This window comes from Volvox carteri (assembly GCF_000143455.1).
Source record: "Volvox carteri f. nagariensis unplaced genomic scaffold VOLCAscaffold_65, whole genome shotgun sequence".
Taxonomy (NCBI): domain Eukaryota; kingdom Viridiplantae; phylum Chlorophyta; class Chlorophyceae; order Chlamydomonadales; family Volvocaceae; genus Volvox; species Volvox carteri.
In genome coordinates this window covers 485,006-500,855 of record NW_003307608.1, presented here as the reverse complement: position 1 = coordinate 500,855, position 15,850 = coordinate 485,006, and the positions used below count along the sequence as shown (strand labels likewise).

At 54.9% G+C, this 15,850-nt stretch overlaps 5 protein-coding genes across 5 annotated transcripts in view; 2 read left to right on the top strand and 3 right to left on the bottom strand.

Moving 5' to 3' along the window:
• Positions 1–2: 2 nt before the first annotated feature.
• Positions 3–4,893, bottom strand: VOLCADRAFT_97866 (uncharacterized protein; the record flags this gene model as incomplete). The annotated part of the gene is made up of 9 exons (XM_002956759.1): positions 3–459; positions 641–827; positions 1,521–1,881; positions 2,015–2,083; positions 2,331–2,742; positions 3,478–3,547; positions 4,018–4,354; positions 4,689–4,768; positions 4,842–4,893. The coding sequence occupies 9 exons, from the start codon at positions 4,891–4,893 to the stop codon at positions 3–5; spliced, it is 2,025 nt and encodes a 674-aa protein (XP_002956805.1).
• A 1,361-nt stretch (positions 4,894–6,254) lies between these two features.
• Positions 6,255–8,586, bottom strand: VOLCADRAFT_77268 (uncharacterized protein). The gene is made up of 5 exons (XM_002956758.1): positions 8,496–8,586; positions 8,329–8,402; positions 8,125–8,216; positions 7,802–7,864; positions 6,255–6,744 (listed from the first exon to the last, which is right to left on the bottom strand). Exons 1-5 carry the CDS (start codon positions 8,549–8,551, stop codon positions 6,523–6,525), a joined length of 507 nt encoding a protein of 168 aa, XP_002956804.1. The 5' UTR covers positions 8,552–8,586; the 3' UTR covers positions 6,255–6,522.
• A 2,194-nt stretch (positions 8,587–10,780) lies between these two features.
• hstH2A-5 (histone H2A) lies at positions 10,781–11,173 on the bottom strand (the record flags this gene model as incomplete). Its single annotated transcript, XM_002956757.1, has 1 exon — positions 10,781–11,173. The coding sequence occupies one exon, from the start codon at positions 11,171–11,173 to the stop codon at positions 10,781–10,783; it is 393 nt and encodes a 130-aa protein (XP_002956803.1).
• A 259-nt stretch (positions 11,174–11,432) lies between these two features.
• hstH2B-5 (histone H2B) lies at positions 11,433–11,999 on the top strand. Its single transcript, XM_002956807.1, has one exon. It carries the CDS (start codon positions 11,470–11,472, stop codon positions 11,935–11,937), a length of 468 nt encoding a protein of 155 aa, XP_002956853.1. The 5' UTR covers positions 11,433–11,469; the 3' UTR covers positions 11,938–11,999.
• Positions 12,000–12,560: 561 nt separating this feature from the next.
• VOLCADRAFT_119527 (uncharacterized protein) overlaps positions 12,561–15,850 on the top strand; it is a gene marked incomplete at both ends in the record, with an annotated part of 4,910 nt that continues 1,620 nt past the window's right edge. Inside the window, 4 exons of the mRNA XM_002956806.1 lie at positions 12,561–12,838; positions 13,277–13,418; positions 14,524–14,836; positions 15,370–15,455. Of these exons, the coding sequence (XP_002956852.1) occupies positions 12,561–12,838; positions 13,277–13,418; positions 14,524–14,836; positions 15,370–15,455 (819 nt within the window). The remainder of the gene's footprint in view (positions 12,839–13,276; positions 13,419–14,523; positions 14,837–15,369; positions 15,456–15,850) is intronic.

Sequence of the window (15,850 nt, the reverse complement as noted above, 5' to 3'; positions counted from 1 at the left end):
CTTCACTCGTCCTTGCCTCCCTTGCCCACGCCACCACCGCCGCCAACCCCCTGCTCCTCCTTTCCTTCGCCCCCACCGCCCCCACCACCACCGCCGCCGCCGCCGCCGCCGGGTTCCCTCTTCCCATGCGACCGCCGCCGCCGCCGCATCTCCATGACTTGCCCAAGCACGGCACGTTCCGTACGCGCCATAAGCCCCAGAAGCCCTGCCAGGAGTACGACACCCACCGCCACGTGCACGGCGGCGCGGCGAAGGAAGACGCGCTGAGGCATGACGGCGGCAGCGGCGCCGCCGTTCCCGTGCGCCGCCGTCGTTGGCTCCGCCGATAACAATAATAAACGATTGGAAGCGGCGGCGGCGACGCCAGCGGCGGCGAAGGCTGCCAGCGTGGCGGTTGACGGCAGAAGCTCCCGGCGGAGCGAGAAGTACGGCAGGGGCCGAAAAAAGCGGCGAATGCACCTACGGCCAAGGGGCGAGGGGACGTAAGGGGATTGGAAGGGAAATCGTCGATCCCAACAGGATATGAACTCACGCGGCCCGAAAAAGAGGGAAGCAAGACAGGCAGGAAGATCCGCCATTTTCTTTCTCCAGTTAACCGAAGCCAACCAACAACCCAACGACCTAACCTCCAACCACTCACCAAGCAGAGTACGCAATGCGCATCACCATGTTGGCGCCATCCGCAAACACAAGCCCAAGCGCGCCGTACTGTCGTACAAACGCCACGCATGCCGCCAGGTGCGCTCCGCTGAACACCAGCAGCAACGCGTTAGACTGCTGTAGCCCGCGGGCATTCAGTACGGCATGTACGAACGCTTCCCCGATGCCTGTCGTACGACAGGGCCGCGGGCGACGGAAGCGCATTGTAAATGAGGAAAAGATGTGTCTGTGTGTGTTTTGGACGGCGGAATGAGAGCGGGCACAGCTTCCAGGATACATACAGACAAACATTGTGCCGGTGGCGTCGCCGCACCGTGGCGAGAGCCTTCCCCGCCAAGAATAATAGGGATCTCCCCTTTTGTACGACACGTTTTCGCGCACAGCAACACCCTTCCACCATCCACATCACGCTAGGAACATCAACGCGCCGAGGACGATTCTTTACGATACATGATGATTAAAATGACAACACGGCCAAAAATATGTGTAACATGTGTGGTACATATTAAGTTCTAACGAGTGGCCAAACTTTCAGAATGACTCATACCGAGGGCCATAAGCAAAGTAGTAAAACCGGTAATTCCTTTTGCGGTCAATATTGTTCCCAGGAGAGCAGCTGCGTGTCGCCATGGCGGCTTCTTCGCGCTCCTTCAGCACTTGTTTGGCAACTTGCGTGCGCTGTCAGCCGCCAGTACTGGATTTTACCTTCTTGTAGCAATAAGAAGGGAAACATACATACATACATACATACATGCATACATACATACATACATACCATTCCCCCGGCTCCCCGGCACGCAAAACCAAACCCACACACCGCCAAAACCGCAATTCCCCCCCCCCCCGGTGATCCCCCGCACCGTTCAGCGCCAGCAGCAGCACATACACGCTGTACGCCGCCAACACCACAGGCGCTTCCGTCTCACTCCACCGTACGCCGTACACTAACCGCAGCAGTACGTAGCTGTACGACGGGCCGAACGCCGCCGCCAGCATCCCCAGGACCGCCACCGCTTTCACCATGGGAGACAGCGCGCGGGCCAGCGGCGCAAGGCGCGAAGCCTGCAATTCAACTTCCGCCGCCGTCGCCATCGCTGCCGCCGCCGCAGCTTTCGCATCGGCGCCCCAAGTGGAAAACGCCGCGAAGGCCGCCTCTTCCAACGGCTGAAACAGCGTCCGTACCACCAGACTGCCGAGGTTGGACACCAAGCCGTACACGCCCTGTCGTACATACGGAAAACATCAGTACGACATAGTACGGCGCGAGTGACAAGCAGAGGGAAGGAGGGAGAGAGAGGGAGAGGGAGGGAGGGCGAAGAGGGAGAGAGGGAGCGAATCAATGGTGCCAGCCCACCTGGTTGACCGCACTTTCCATGGTAGCTAGGACCACCTTAGAGCCCTCCGCCAGGGCTAACTTCTCTACCTGAATCCAGGGGGGGAGGGAAAGGGGGGAGGGAGAGGGGGTTCAGGGAGAGGGGGGAGGGAGAGGGGGGAGAGAAGGGGAAGACGAATGGGGAAAGATGACAGCTATTACGTGTGCGCGGCTCCATCCGTCATCATCATCATCATCATCATCATCATTAACAACATTATCATCACCGTCGTCATCGAATCACATTCACCAACACCATCATCGCCCTCGGGACGCCTTTTCCTCTCTCCTCCCTCACCGCCTGCAGGGTGAAGATCGCTGACGTGGCCAACACCCGCCGCTCCAGGGGCGTCCACCGCGACAACCAGCCGCCGCCGCCATCAACTCTTTTGAAATTAGATCCAAATCTGGATGCAGATCTGGATCCGGGAGCTGCCGTCAGTCCTCGCAGTTGCTGCTGCTGCTGCTGTTTCTGACCCCGCCCCGGGCGCCTCAACAGCCTTAACCCCACAGCCCAGTACCCAGCCGCCGCCACAACCGCCATCGCCAATTGAGCCATACTGAAAATTAGAGCTGGCGGCAGCTGCTGCTGCTGATGTGACTGTGGGTAGTTATTATGGTTGCGGGTGGTGGTTGTGGCGGTTGACAGGAGGCCCAGCGTTACGAGGCTCTTTGTGAGTGTGGACGCGAACTCGACAGCCACGCGGGAGCTGAGCGAGGGACAGAGAGAGCGGGGGTTGTTGGTTGTGGTGGTTGTGGTAGTTGTGGTAGTTGTGGTGGCTGTGGCGGTTGCCAAGCGGAAACATATGCACATATCTTCATGCATATATAAAAGTGCAAAGCAAAGGCCCAAAAGAAAGAGAGAGGGTGGAGAAATTACATGCAAGGACCAGAGGGCAGAAAGCCGGTATGACGAGAAATTGTGTTGTAAATGTTGTACATAAAGCAAGGAGAGAGACAGGGAGAGAGGGAGGATGGATGGGAAATAGCTGCAAGTCATGTCAAGAAGGGAAGACAACTGCCTGGACATCAAGGGAAGGGAGGGCGGGAAGGAGGGAACCCAAAGGCAGGGAACCCAAAGGCAGGCAATCTCGCTAAGGAAGTCACTCCCCGGTGGGTGGGGGCCGAAGAAGGGGGAAAAGAAGGGGGGGAGAAAGCGGTTGGGAGAGCGAAAACACTTTGTCGCGAGTTTTACGCCGCTTTGCGTTTTGAGGTTGTTGATACTCCATCTGCTGCATACACATACATACACACATACATACACACGGCGACGGCGACACGCGCGCTCAGTACTGCTTTGGACAGCTGGCTTCTGAAACGCCTATTGTGAAGACAAGCAAAATATTCAAAATTAACAGGCAAGCAATACACAACTTAGGGTTAGAATTAAGGAAGAAAACGGTAAAGTAGAAGCCAATGTACGGCATGCCACAGGCGGCCCCTACCCGAACTTGAGGTGTACGGAGGCCAAGATGTAGAATGGCTCACCCATGAGCTCCAGAACGGCTGCCACGCCTGTACGGCACCAGGGTATACGACAGAGGTGAGGACAGGCGCGCGGGTTTGTGGAGTCGGCGAGGTAGGGGGAGGTAGGGGGAGGTACGGGGAGGGGTACGGGGGAGGTACGGGGAGGGGTACGGGGAGGCTAAGACGGTGGTCTGGGAGAGGGATGTGGGCTGAGGGCGAGGTGAGGGTGAGGGCCAGGGCAAAGGCGAGGGCCGGCTGGCGCGGGCCGCAAAACGAGAGGAGGCGGGCAGGTCAGGTGAGGGCAAGCCCCTGTGGGAGGCGCGGGCAGGCAAGAAAGAAACTAGAGAGTAAAGCAGGCGCGGGAAAAATGGATGCGCACAAAACTTCAATCAAAAAGTTCGTATCGTACACACATGTACGACAGAAGGACAGAGATAGTTCTGGGTCGGTCAGGTGATGGCGTCGCCCTTTCGTCACCCGCTGTGGTTCACCTCCACATCTCCTGCTGCTAAGCTTACCGTGCAGTACGACTGCCTCGCGGTAGTACGGCACCTCCGGTTGCCGTACTGAGTCGCCGGAGGCCTCGGAGGCAGTCCCTGCGGAGTCGTGCCGCCACAGCGCAATGCCGCACACTGCGGTGGTGACAACGACACCCAGCGGCACCGTCAGCGATGCCAAACGTAGTACGGCACGGTCGTCGACGGCGCCGTCGCCCTCGCCGTCCCCATCTTCCGGCGCCTTGCCGCTTGCCGCCCCGCCGCCGCTGGCTCCGAAACGCAGGCAGCCTCTTCGGAAGCCCTCTCTGCTGATGAAGAGAGCCGTCGTAATTAGCAGATGAAATTGTACGGACGCCAACTGTACGACAAGCAAATCAGCGAGCGAAAGCCTAAGCCAACACGGCTAGGTTTGGGACGAGATAAGTGCTGGTGTGGTTTGGGTGTTGAGCAATGGAAGACCGTGAAGGGTTTGGGGAGAGGTTAAGAGGGGCTAAGAAGGCATGCTGGGGTGGATGTCAGGATAAAAAGAGGTGTTGGAGAGGACGCGGTAGGAAGTGGTAGGGGATAGAGGAAGTGGTAGGGCGCTATGAAGCGCGGCGATATGCAGCAACAGATCCTCTAGTCCTCTTGTTCCATCGTTAGGGGAGTTGCATCAGGTATGACTTCTGAATGAGTAGGCCAGCACTACTCACCCCATACGCGTCCGGCGTCAAATGACGAGCGATTAGCAGGTTGATCGCGAAGGTGAGGATGCGGGTGCCGATCTGCGATGCTGAGGTCGTGGACATGGACGCAGTGAAGCCAGGAAAATGCGCATGTGCAGTGCCATGCCGAGCTAGTCTCACCCAACAGCATCAGAAAGCCGGATGCCACAACGTGCGCCCGATTGATCTCCATGTTTGCCGAGCTATCTATGCCAGGTAAGACCACCTAAGCCTTTAAATGCAGACTTCTGCGCTTCTCACTAGGGACTGTCTAAATCGTCTCCGCATGTTACCAGCTAATCGATCAATAATTATTTAAGGGTTCTCTGTAAAGCATGCGTGGCGTGTTCTTGCTTTCCAACTATTCCGTCGTTTGTAGTAAACTAGACTCCGGCATGTTGACCATCAGCGGGGCTGTACTTATGCCCATCAGTCGCGCACGCAATGGAACATCATGGATACGGCTGTAAGATATGAATATACAATTCGCGGCTTCAATGTCAAAGTTGGTTAGCAGTTGACAAGCAGTTACCTCGCCTCCGCAATCAGCGTCCGCAACCCTCATTTCTATAATTCACACACCGATCGTTATGCAGATTGTATAAATTTAAAGGCGTGGTGCTTCTCTCAACTCTTGAGTCAAAGCTGTTATGTTTTATCACTCCGACTCTTCCCTCGGCCTCGTTGCAGTCCGCCTGACCACCCACTTCCCGTGTCTACGCACCCAACCAATCTACAGATATGTGGCAACCATTACCCTCGTATGCTTCAACAGAAGACGCTTCCCAAAAGCTTCTCCACAGGGCGGTTCTCTCCAGCCGGCATGGCATGTGGCGGGCAGCTAACAAGCAGCAGCGCATGGCAGGGGCAACTGAAATGAACACTGGCCTTTGTTCCCAAATAGCACGTTCTTCAGATCCCTCTTCAGATCCCATCCTCCAGAGGGCGGCTCGTTGCTGTTCATCCTCCTATATCTCACCACTTCGGAGAGCGCGTTCTTAGTTCGTTGCGATTCCAGTCGACTACCTGCTTTCGGGTGGGTCAGCTGATATACCTCGACTTCCTGACTCTCGGCGGATGTTCGACGGAAGCCCTGGTTCGGTCACGCCCCAGCCACGAATGATGAATGAACGAACTCATGGATCCTGATGGATCTTTATGGATCCTGACAGTGAGCCCCGACCGGAACAAAACGGATCACCGGTGCTGCCCGAACACATGTGGGGCGTGAAAGCTGCTAGCTTCTTCTCGCACTTTCCTGGGCCTTGGGCTTGTGCTACTACTCCCCCGCCACGCCACGCCACGCCACGCCGCCCCCGATTCCTTGCTACAGACCCGTTACTACTGCCACAGTCCCTGCTATGCCCTTGCTTCGTTCTATACTCGTCGCAGTCCTCCATGATATGTTAGTTGTTGCTTCAGAGACAAATGCCATTTTTTTCTGTTACATATAATGAAAGAGAGAAAAATGACTGAAAGGCCCGAAGGAGACGGGCCTTACGAACGGAGAAACAGACACCGCAACTGAACTAACGCGGGCTGCACAGAGAACGGGTGGGCGGGCGGGCGAACGCGCGCCGAACAACAAAAACAAGATAAGCTAACCAGCTCAATGCGCGCAATAAATGACGCCCCTGAGGACACGGACCGTTGCGAAACAGTTAGTCTAAAACAGTCACGCATTGGGCCTTACGCCCAACTAAGCTCTCGCATTCATCTACCACTACCAACGCTGCTGCTTGCTACAGCCGTTACTATTGCCGATGCCACTGCTACTGCCTTAGCCAATCTCCCTCTGCTACTGCGACCGCGACCGCGACTGCTACTGCCGCTGCTGCTGCTGTTCCCTGAGCCATCCAAGTCCGCCGCTAACCAGCGCCCCGGCCATCAGCACGCCCAGTGCGGGCTGCCACAGCAGCGGCCACAAGGGATACCAGGCGTCCAGCAGGGGGCTGCCGCTACCGCCATTCAGTGCGTTCTGGAGCACACCGCCCGCCAGCCAGGCCAGAATGAAGAGCACCAAGAAGAAATCCGCAATGAGCAACTGGAAGGGTGAGGGACAGACAGGGGCGAGGAGAAGAGCGGGAGAGCGGGAGATGAGAGAGATCAGGATAGAGGCAGGCGAGGGAGGGAGGGAGGCGCCAATATGTAAAACACACACGGACAGACATATATACAAATCGTGTGCCGAAAGGTTACTCGTGTACTCGGTAGATGGTGTGGGTTGCTGGACATCATCAGAGGTGGAAAGATCGCCGCTCGTCGCACTCTCGTCCCTACTGTCCCTGCTTTGGGATGTTCTTCCTGCAACCGGCGGCGGCGATGATGCTCCCCCCGCGTGCTAAGTCGCTCGCCGTCCTGGTTTTGTAAAGGCTAAGGCTGGAAGGAAGTGATCAATTGCCTTGTCGGGAAGCCGTGTACGTTTCGTAGCCCAGTAAAACGTTTGAAATGCCATGTACAAGTGCTACTTGATGATGGAATAATATTTCACTTGTGGCCTGTTACGCACCGACTCATTTTTTCGATCGTGCCTGGTCTGCACGCTCACGAAGGCTAGCAAACGACAAAGACGTTGGCATGGCTCCCGCCGCGGCATAAATCACACCTAAGGTGCGGTACCAAGAAGGGGCCTTATGCCAAAGAAGGCCGCTCTCTTCCCGAGAACCAGAAAGTACGCACGATTCAACTCTCACCATTCGTGCAACCAAATCAACACGATATTGCAGCATAAAAACGGAAAAATTACCCGCAACGACGATCATAAGATGCAACGAGACCGCGCGACCAAGGCATAACAGTGGTTGGCAGTTGACCGTTAGGCGCTGTGATGGGAGTTATTTATGTGACAAGGGAGAGGACATGGCGGGGGGATGGGCGGCAAGAGACGAGGGGACACTGTCGCGTGTATACGTGCAGGTGGGATTCAGGGAGAGGTGTTCACGAGTTGAAAATCAAGGTAACCCCGGGTGCGGAGTTGCTTCTGCTAATGCTCCTGCTGTTGCTGTTGCTCTTTCAGTAGCTGTCGAAGTTGCTGCTATATATACTCCCCTTGCTGTTTCTTTTGCCTGCATCAGCTCCCTTCCCCCCGCCCTTCTCTCTACCTTATCCAAAGCATCTTTAAACTGCCCTGGTAAAGGTCCCGCAGCCTCCTCTGCCTTCGGCGGCTGCAAGGGCGGGGTCAGGTGGGGACGATCTCGATTTGTATTGCGTGTGTTGCGTTGTGTTGCTATGTGTTGCGATTGACCAGGTTTGTGATACGGGCGGGTGGGGGAAATAGGTGGGAAACGGGTTGGGTGTGGTGTTGTCAGCTAAAGGAGGAAGTCAGGATAGGGGAGTACGCAAAATGGGGCCGGAATGCGCAGGAATCTCCCAAAGGGTAGGCAATTACTAAACAACGACAGATCCATGCAAGGGTCTGGCTCACCTGTTGGGCCGTGCCCGATGGGCCTCCCGCAGCTCCGGAAGCAGATTTGGCCCTCAACCGCTCGAGATCGGCCTTGAGGGCTTCCGAAATGTCTGCGCGGGCGTGGCCGGAAAGGACCCAGTTCGTCGATGCATGCTGGCAGAAGACCTTTGGGTCTCGACAGACGAGTTAAGAATTCGGGTTAAGAAACGGCGAGGATCCCACCTTCTCCTTGCTCAGGAAGCACTCTAATGGGTATCCGGGCGGTCCGGAATGGCCGGACAGCGTTTGATGTCCGCCTGTCCACGTTGCAGGATAAATCACAAATTGAGCTGTGATGCAGTAGGGTAGTGAGTTTCATATAGTACCATAACAAACGTAAAGCAAATCACCTGAAGTTGAGAGTCCTGGCTTGAGAACACCGTGAAAGAGTTGGCGTCGCACTCATTGCTGATTTGTAAGATTTAATCTAAGCGGTTAAAATGTAACCAATGCAAAATAACAATTAGTTGATGCTGCTTCGAGAAGGTCGGGTTTTGATTCCGGTCTCGGAGCGTTGGTGGACATGCCCAAACGAGATTTGCAGCTGAACGTAAATCCCTGGCGACTAAAAACTCTCCTACGCATAATAATCATCAGTTATACAAGTATAAAATTACTGTAGGTGCCAGCTGGAGCTGCGAATTGGGCACCGCAGCGGCAAATATTTACGCACTTCAATTGCTCAGTTTTAACCGAGCGTGAAATGACTAGACGTGAAATGACTGGCCTAACAGTACGCCGTACCGCGCAGGTTCCATCCTCCCTCTTCCCTTGTCTGGTCCACCCTAGGCTTGCGCCGGATTGGAAGGCTAGATTCAGATCCCATGGTTGCCCGAAGGAGCTATGGCCTTGGGACTTTCGTATGGTAGGGGGGGACCAGGGTTGGACAGGACCTTCCTGAAATGGTCGGGTTGCCGGTTTTCCCCTTCCCATGCCCGTCGGCCCCACCCGATAGCGTTTTTGCATATCTTTCAATTTCTGTCGGGTGCCCCTATAGCCCATCCCAAAACCTGTCGGGTGACGCAAGAACGAAATTTCGCTGTGTGCCGCTTGAAATTACATTTATTCGTATTTTATATGCGCAGTTTCCAGTTCTCAGTTTGCAGTTCACAGTTCTGATATGCACGAACAAACACACACACACACACACAGCAACACATGCACGCCTGCACGTCTGCCTGTGAGCATCACAAACTGTAGCTGTCCGTCGCCGAAGGGCCCACCGACGACCCACGGCACCCGATCGGGCGGTCCTAGCGCCCCTAACCCTGTCGGGTCCCCCGACGGGAGCCCTCCGGGCCCCGTCGGGGGCTCCCGATGGCCGTTTGGCATTTTCTCCCTTTTTCGTCGGGTCCGCCCGAAAGCATTTTTCAAAGCCTGTCGGGATTTTCAGCACAAGTGCCATTCCTGTCGGGACCCGATCGGACTGTCGCACCCTGGGGGGGACCCTTCATGCACGCCGCTGCGCTAACACGGCCGAAGGATTATAGGGGATTGTTTTTTTCGTCCGCCCTCCCTCCATCATCCCTGCCTTCACTCCAGACCTGAGGTGTTTTCTGTGGCATTGAAATCTGCCGTGTCGTATCCAAAATAGAGGTTGATCTATCTTACTAGCGAAGTTGAATCTTGTCTTTTGAGAAATGCTTTCCTATCTTCCAGGTCAGCTGCATGGGAGGTTATCCATTTCCCCGGAAGCCTACAGGGGCTGAATGAACGAATGACCAGTCCCAGTAAGTAAACTCGCTACCAGAAAACTACCCCCTTCAGCAACCAGCTGACATATCGCAGAAAGGGATAGCCGTGAAGGCCGGGTGCAGCGGCAGGCGGCGTTGGAGTGATGCATGAATATCTTATTTTAGGCATAGCCGAAAATGTGGTTTGAAGAGGGGCGTCAGAGCGGCGTCGTACGGTGCAGTTAGTTGGTTGTTGTTTTGAATTGCTATTTGATCGGCGGTGTTTAGTCTTGTCGAATTATCTTCCGGGCGATCTCGGACTCGGCTACTAGTTGATACGAGCCCTCTGTACCAGAACAGCTGCTAGCTGCCGCTGTTATTGTCCTTTGGTCAGCGGTGTGAATTTGACGTCCTTTTCTTTCCCGCCCGCCCTCCCCCCTTCCGAACTTTGGGTTCCTGGTTTTGTGAGAGGCCGGCCTTTTAGTTTTGAGGCACGGGGGATGTTTCGCTGGGTTAGGCGTGGGGCCAAAGTAACCCAAGCGAGGCCGTCGGCTGCCTGCGGGTTACCAATGCGGAAGAGCACGGTAGCCCGGAAGGGCCGCACGAAGTAGCATGCGGGCTCTGGCAGGCAGGCTGGGCGTCTCTTATCCCCAACCTTATGTCCACGTCCCCGGTGCCTTGTTCATGTTAGTTGTACGGTAACGAACGCGTTTTGGGTTTCTCGTCCCGGTTCTTGGTCTGGCTAGCTGCTCAGCCCGGATTCAAACTGGTGCATGCAGTTCATCATGAGACACGTCGCCGACTGACTGACACTCGTGAACCCCGTGGGTCTCCCCCAAAGAACAAAAAGTGCCCAATATATAACGTCCCGGGAAAGCCAATTCAGGAATCGGTGGTGTTAAAAAACACCGGGTTTAGGAAGTTGACTGCGAGTGCAGATTTTGCACAGATCTGTGAATCCCTTACGACGATCCCTCCTCGCCCTTGCCGCCCTTGGACTTCTTGGGCAGCAGAACGGCGTGAATGTTGGGCAGCACACCGCCGGACGCAATGGTCACGTCGCCCAGCAGCTTGCCCAGCTCCTCGTCGTTGCGGATGGCGAGCTGGATGTGGCGCGGGACGATGCGGTTCTTCTTGTTGTCGCGAGCCGCGTTGCCAGCCAGCTCCAGAACCTCAGCAGTCAGGTACTCCAGCACAGCGGCCAGGTAGACGGGGGCGCCAGCACCGATGCGCTCGGCATACTTGCCCTTCTTCAGGTAACGAGCAATGCGGCCCACAGGGAACTGCAGACCAGCCTTGGAGCTGCGGCTGACGGCCTTCTTGCCAGCGGTCTTGCCCTTGCCACGACCAGCCATTGTAACAGTAAGTTTACTTGAGAGCGAACTCCGAACAAAGATTGATAAGTTTTAGGTTAGCAGCACACAGTTGTTATTGTTCCTGCTGCTGAAGCAAACATTTTACAAGGAAGAGGTTTACGGCACTGGCCGAGCTACCGTTAGTCCGAGCAGCTCACTGGGCCAACCGCTAACGACGGGTCGGATCACCGGGCTCGGGCTGACCCTAACATTTAATGCTCCAGACTACTAGGTTATGAAATCACTCAGTATCATTCACCTCACACTTTCTGATTTCTAAAGTCTGATCATTACAAATGGCCCCAAAGACCAAGGAGGAGAAGCCCGCATCGGAGGCTGTCGAGCCCAAGGCCGAGGCTAAGCCCAAGGCTGAGAAGGCTCCCAAGAAGAAGGAGAAGAAGGCGCCGGCTAAGAAGTCCGCCAAGGAGCCCGCTGCCGGCGATGCCGCTGAGGGGGACAAGAAGAAGAAGAAGGCCAAGGTCGCCAAGAGCGAGACCTACAAGCTTTACATTTACAAGGTGTTGAAGCAGGTGCACCCCGATACCGGCATCAGCTCGAAGGCCATGTCGATTATGAACAGCTTCATCAACGACATCTTTGAGAAGGTTGCCACCGAGGCCTCCAAGCTGAGCCGCTACAACAAGAAGCCCACCGTGACGTCGCGCGAAATCCAGACTGCCGTGCGCCTGGTTCTGCCTGGCGAGCTGGCCAAGCACGCCGTGTCCGAGGGCACCAAGGCTGTCACCAAGTTCACGTCGGCCTAATCGGATCCTCCCTTTTCTCTACCTCCGAACCTATAAAAAATCTCGGTGTTTTTCAACACCACCATGATCGTTGTGACTTCCACGTGCGTTGCCAATTTGGATACCTGTGCTTTCGAATCATTTGCTCTGGTCGACTTCTTGGAGAATTTTGTCACCGATCATCATGATAAGCGCGGCTTTCGCCAGTAAATGTTTCTGAGCAGTGGTGATGGAACAGACTTAGCTGCGTCCCAGATACCATCCAAAATGAGGGCATCGGCGATTGATTCGAGTTTTGGGTTCGACAGCTCAGCCATTTCACAAATTCGGCTATCAGTAGCTTTCCCTTACATCCAAATTGGCAAGTCCCTGCCATAAATCCCAGTGATGCCTCCGCCACAGTTATTCGCTCCAAAATCAGTATCGAAATCTTTTCACGCTAGGATAAGCCTATGTTCTGCACGAATTATCGATTCGTACCATCTAGCGGGTACACATCCCGTTACCTGCAGAGGCTCCTGTTATCGCAATGGCAAGATGATGGCTACATAAAACGAAACTGGTTCTGGGTGCTGTAAGCATCGTAACTCAAAAAATATTGTATAAGCTAATAGAATATATACACCGTTTTCCAGCCGAAAGGAATGCGGACTCTCCAAACCTTTCTACTTGCCTTCATCTTATTCGTATCCGCCACACGCATACCTAGTGCAGTTGGAGCAAAGGCGTTGAAATCAGACGAAGCTATCTTGGGCAACGGTGTCGCGAATCTGAAGGATGAACGGGGTGGCGTCATCTCTCACCGCACCTTACAGAGTGGCGTGGCTGACTGCACATGGGACGGAATCCAATGTAGCCTGCGAAAAGACTTCGTGAGGAGTTTACCCAGCATCCTTGGCTCACCGACGACGGACAGTGCCAAGTAGGTCTATACGTTCCCGGAAACATTATATTCAGAAATACGCCTTGTCGCGCTTTTGATTTGGGTTACATTACGTGCTTTCCGCGCTGGTTGTTAAGCCCAGGGGGGGCAGCACACGCGGCTCATGTACATGGGCGGGCTGTTCGGCACCCGCAGCACCTCGTCTGATCGTCTCTTGAAAGCTTGGCTGCTTCTGGCTTCTAGCTGGCTACTTGCGCCATATCTCCCTTTGAGAGCAAAACCCTCTGGCTGCCACCAGCACTGGAGCAGTGTATGGCAAGACTCTCACTTGTGAGACCCTCGGATTGAGGGTGTGAACCGTGCATGTACCCCCCCCAAATATTTTAGTGCGCCGGGCGCATCCCCCCTCCCCCACACACACTTCCATACACTACGTCAACTCTCTTTCCATGTACACATCTACACACATACATACAGGACGCTGGCGGATGCGGCGCTGCGCGCCACCGTTTGCTCAAACTTCACGGGTAAACCCGAATGCCTGTCGTACTCGTCGTACAGCTGCGATTGGGACTCGACACTCAACAAGTGCGTCCTTGCGGATGTGCTGGACATCGAGGTGGGCGGGCGGTTGTCAGTTGGTGGTTTTGTTGGTTGTTTGGTTGGGGTGGGTGTATGGGACGGTTAGGAGGTTGGGGGGTTCTGGATTTGTTAGTTAGCTGGGTTGTTGGGTATACGTTCCGTGTGTACATGTGGGTGTGAGGGCGGGAGTTGGTCTTCTAGAGCTATGTGTGGGCTGGGATATGTATCTTTGGGGGGTGTATATGTGTATGTGTGTGTGGGGGGTTGTGTATTTCTGCTTGTGTGGGTGTGGGTGTGGAAGTTGGCGGGAACACGGAGGGCGTGTTTCAATATTTGGGCAGCTAATAGCAACGAACAACAACTTGTAGTTGCTGTTGCTGCTGCTGCTGTTGCTGCTGCTGCTGCTGCTGCTGCTGTTTGAGGCTGTGGATGGGGATGTGGCCAGGGCTGGAGATGGAGATGAAGCTCACAGACGGGGGATAATTGTAGTATTCTGGAGGGCTTATCACGGGATATCCTGAGATCCATCGATCGGTCTTCTTTTCCGAAAAGGACGTGATACAATAAATTTATGGAGATGGAGGTTGTTAATGGGCATGTGAGTGGGGATATATTAGCTCAACGTCCAAAAAAACACACTCGCCACCCCCCGATCAACCCCCCGCAGCGGTAATCAACCTCCCTCACAGACATTTCTCTCCTCCTTCGCCTTTTTTATTTAGCCTGGTTCAGTTTGGTTCGTTGGACGTTGGCAGTTGGTTTGTTACTCTTTGCAACTCCTCCCTCGACTCCTCCCTCCTCTCCCACTGGTCACTCCTGGAGTACATAGCCCTGATGCAGTATCTATCCGTCCATCCTGTCTATCCCTAATGTCTTTCAGCTTCCCCGCTCGCCTGTGGTACGTTTTCCCCCTCCGCGACCCCTCACCCCCCACACACCCTCCGCCACACACACCCTCCGCCACACACACCCTCCGCCACACACACCCTCCGCCACACACACCCTCCGCCACACACACCCTCCGCCACACACACACCCTCCGCCACACACACACATCTCACACACCCCCTCACCCACACACACACCCTCACCCACACACACACCCTCCCCCACACACCCCCACATCCCCAAACCCCACACAGACCCTCCGTGGCGTGGCTTTCTGCCCGGACAGCCTCCTGGACATCGCCATGAGATGCTTCGGAGTGCTGCCCTCAGAATGCACCACCACCACCACCACCACCACCACCACCAACAACAACAACAATTGCACTTTGATGGATGGCAGTGAGCTAGGTTTGGACATCGCAAGCGGCAGCAGCAGCCTGAGTCTGAGCAGCAGCGGCAGTAGCAGTGGCGCACTGCTTTCGGGTCTAGAATCGGACCGGCAGCTGTCGGTGGTGTTGACCGCCGTGTTGTCATCCTTGGTCAAGTACGGCATGTCGGGGCTGGCAGGTACGGCAGGCAGCGGAAGCGGAGTACGGTACAATGTGGTAGGCGGAATGGTGTGTATGTATGTATGTATGTATGTGTTTGGGGGGAATTGAGGGATGAAGCAGCCACCACTCACCCGTGTCCCTGACGGCATTATGCATGTGAGACGGTGCTAGTGAGTGAGTTTCACATTCCGGCTTGTTCTCGTTGTTGTGTTAGTAAGTAATAAAGATCGCCTTGTGGCATTTTTAGGATCTCTATTGAGACACCCGTGAATGCTTGATTAGGAAAAAAGTATGAGATCCGCACTCAGTACTCTTTACCGCCAAACCCAACACCGCAACCCGTACCAAACAACCCGCAAATTATTATTATTATTATCGCACAAGCGGAAGTAAGGGTTGTTTTTATTATTATTTAATATTGTGCATTGCGTTTTGCTTGTAATGTTTATAACAGTATTTCTTAGCGGACAAAATAAAACCCTAAGAAGTCCTAAATCCCTTATACATAACCTTTTTTTGCCGTACGGCTGTACGGCTACCCTGCAACAGATCCAATCCTGCAGTTGGTTTCGGGGCTCTTTAATCAGGCGGCACCGTGGGTAAGCAACACCGCCGTCACGGAGGATGGCCCCAAGGTGCGGGAGTACGTGGATATATGTACGATAAGTGTACGGGATAGCGTGGGAATGATGTGGGGATGAGGTTGAGACGTGTGTGTTGGGTTGTCACTCTTCTTCATGATGGGCTATGATGTGCCATTCCAGGAGGGAAAAGGGGGGGGGAAGGGGAAGGGGGAAAGGGCGTCAGGGGCCCCCACGTATCTCCTGTTTACCCGGGGGGCCCCCCTCCCCCCCTCTCTTTCCCCCCTCCCCCGCCCGTTGCGTTGTCATCGCTTTGAACTGACAGTACGACAGTTTTGGCGTTCTCTGGGTTTGCGTCGTTACTGTTACAGTTGCTTCCTTGACTTTTGCAACCTATGATTGATTTTCCTCTGCCACCTCTACCTCCACCATCACCTCCTCCTCCACCT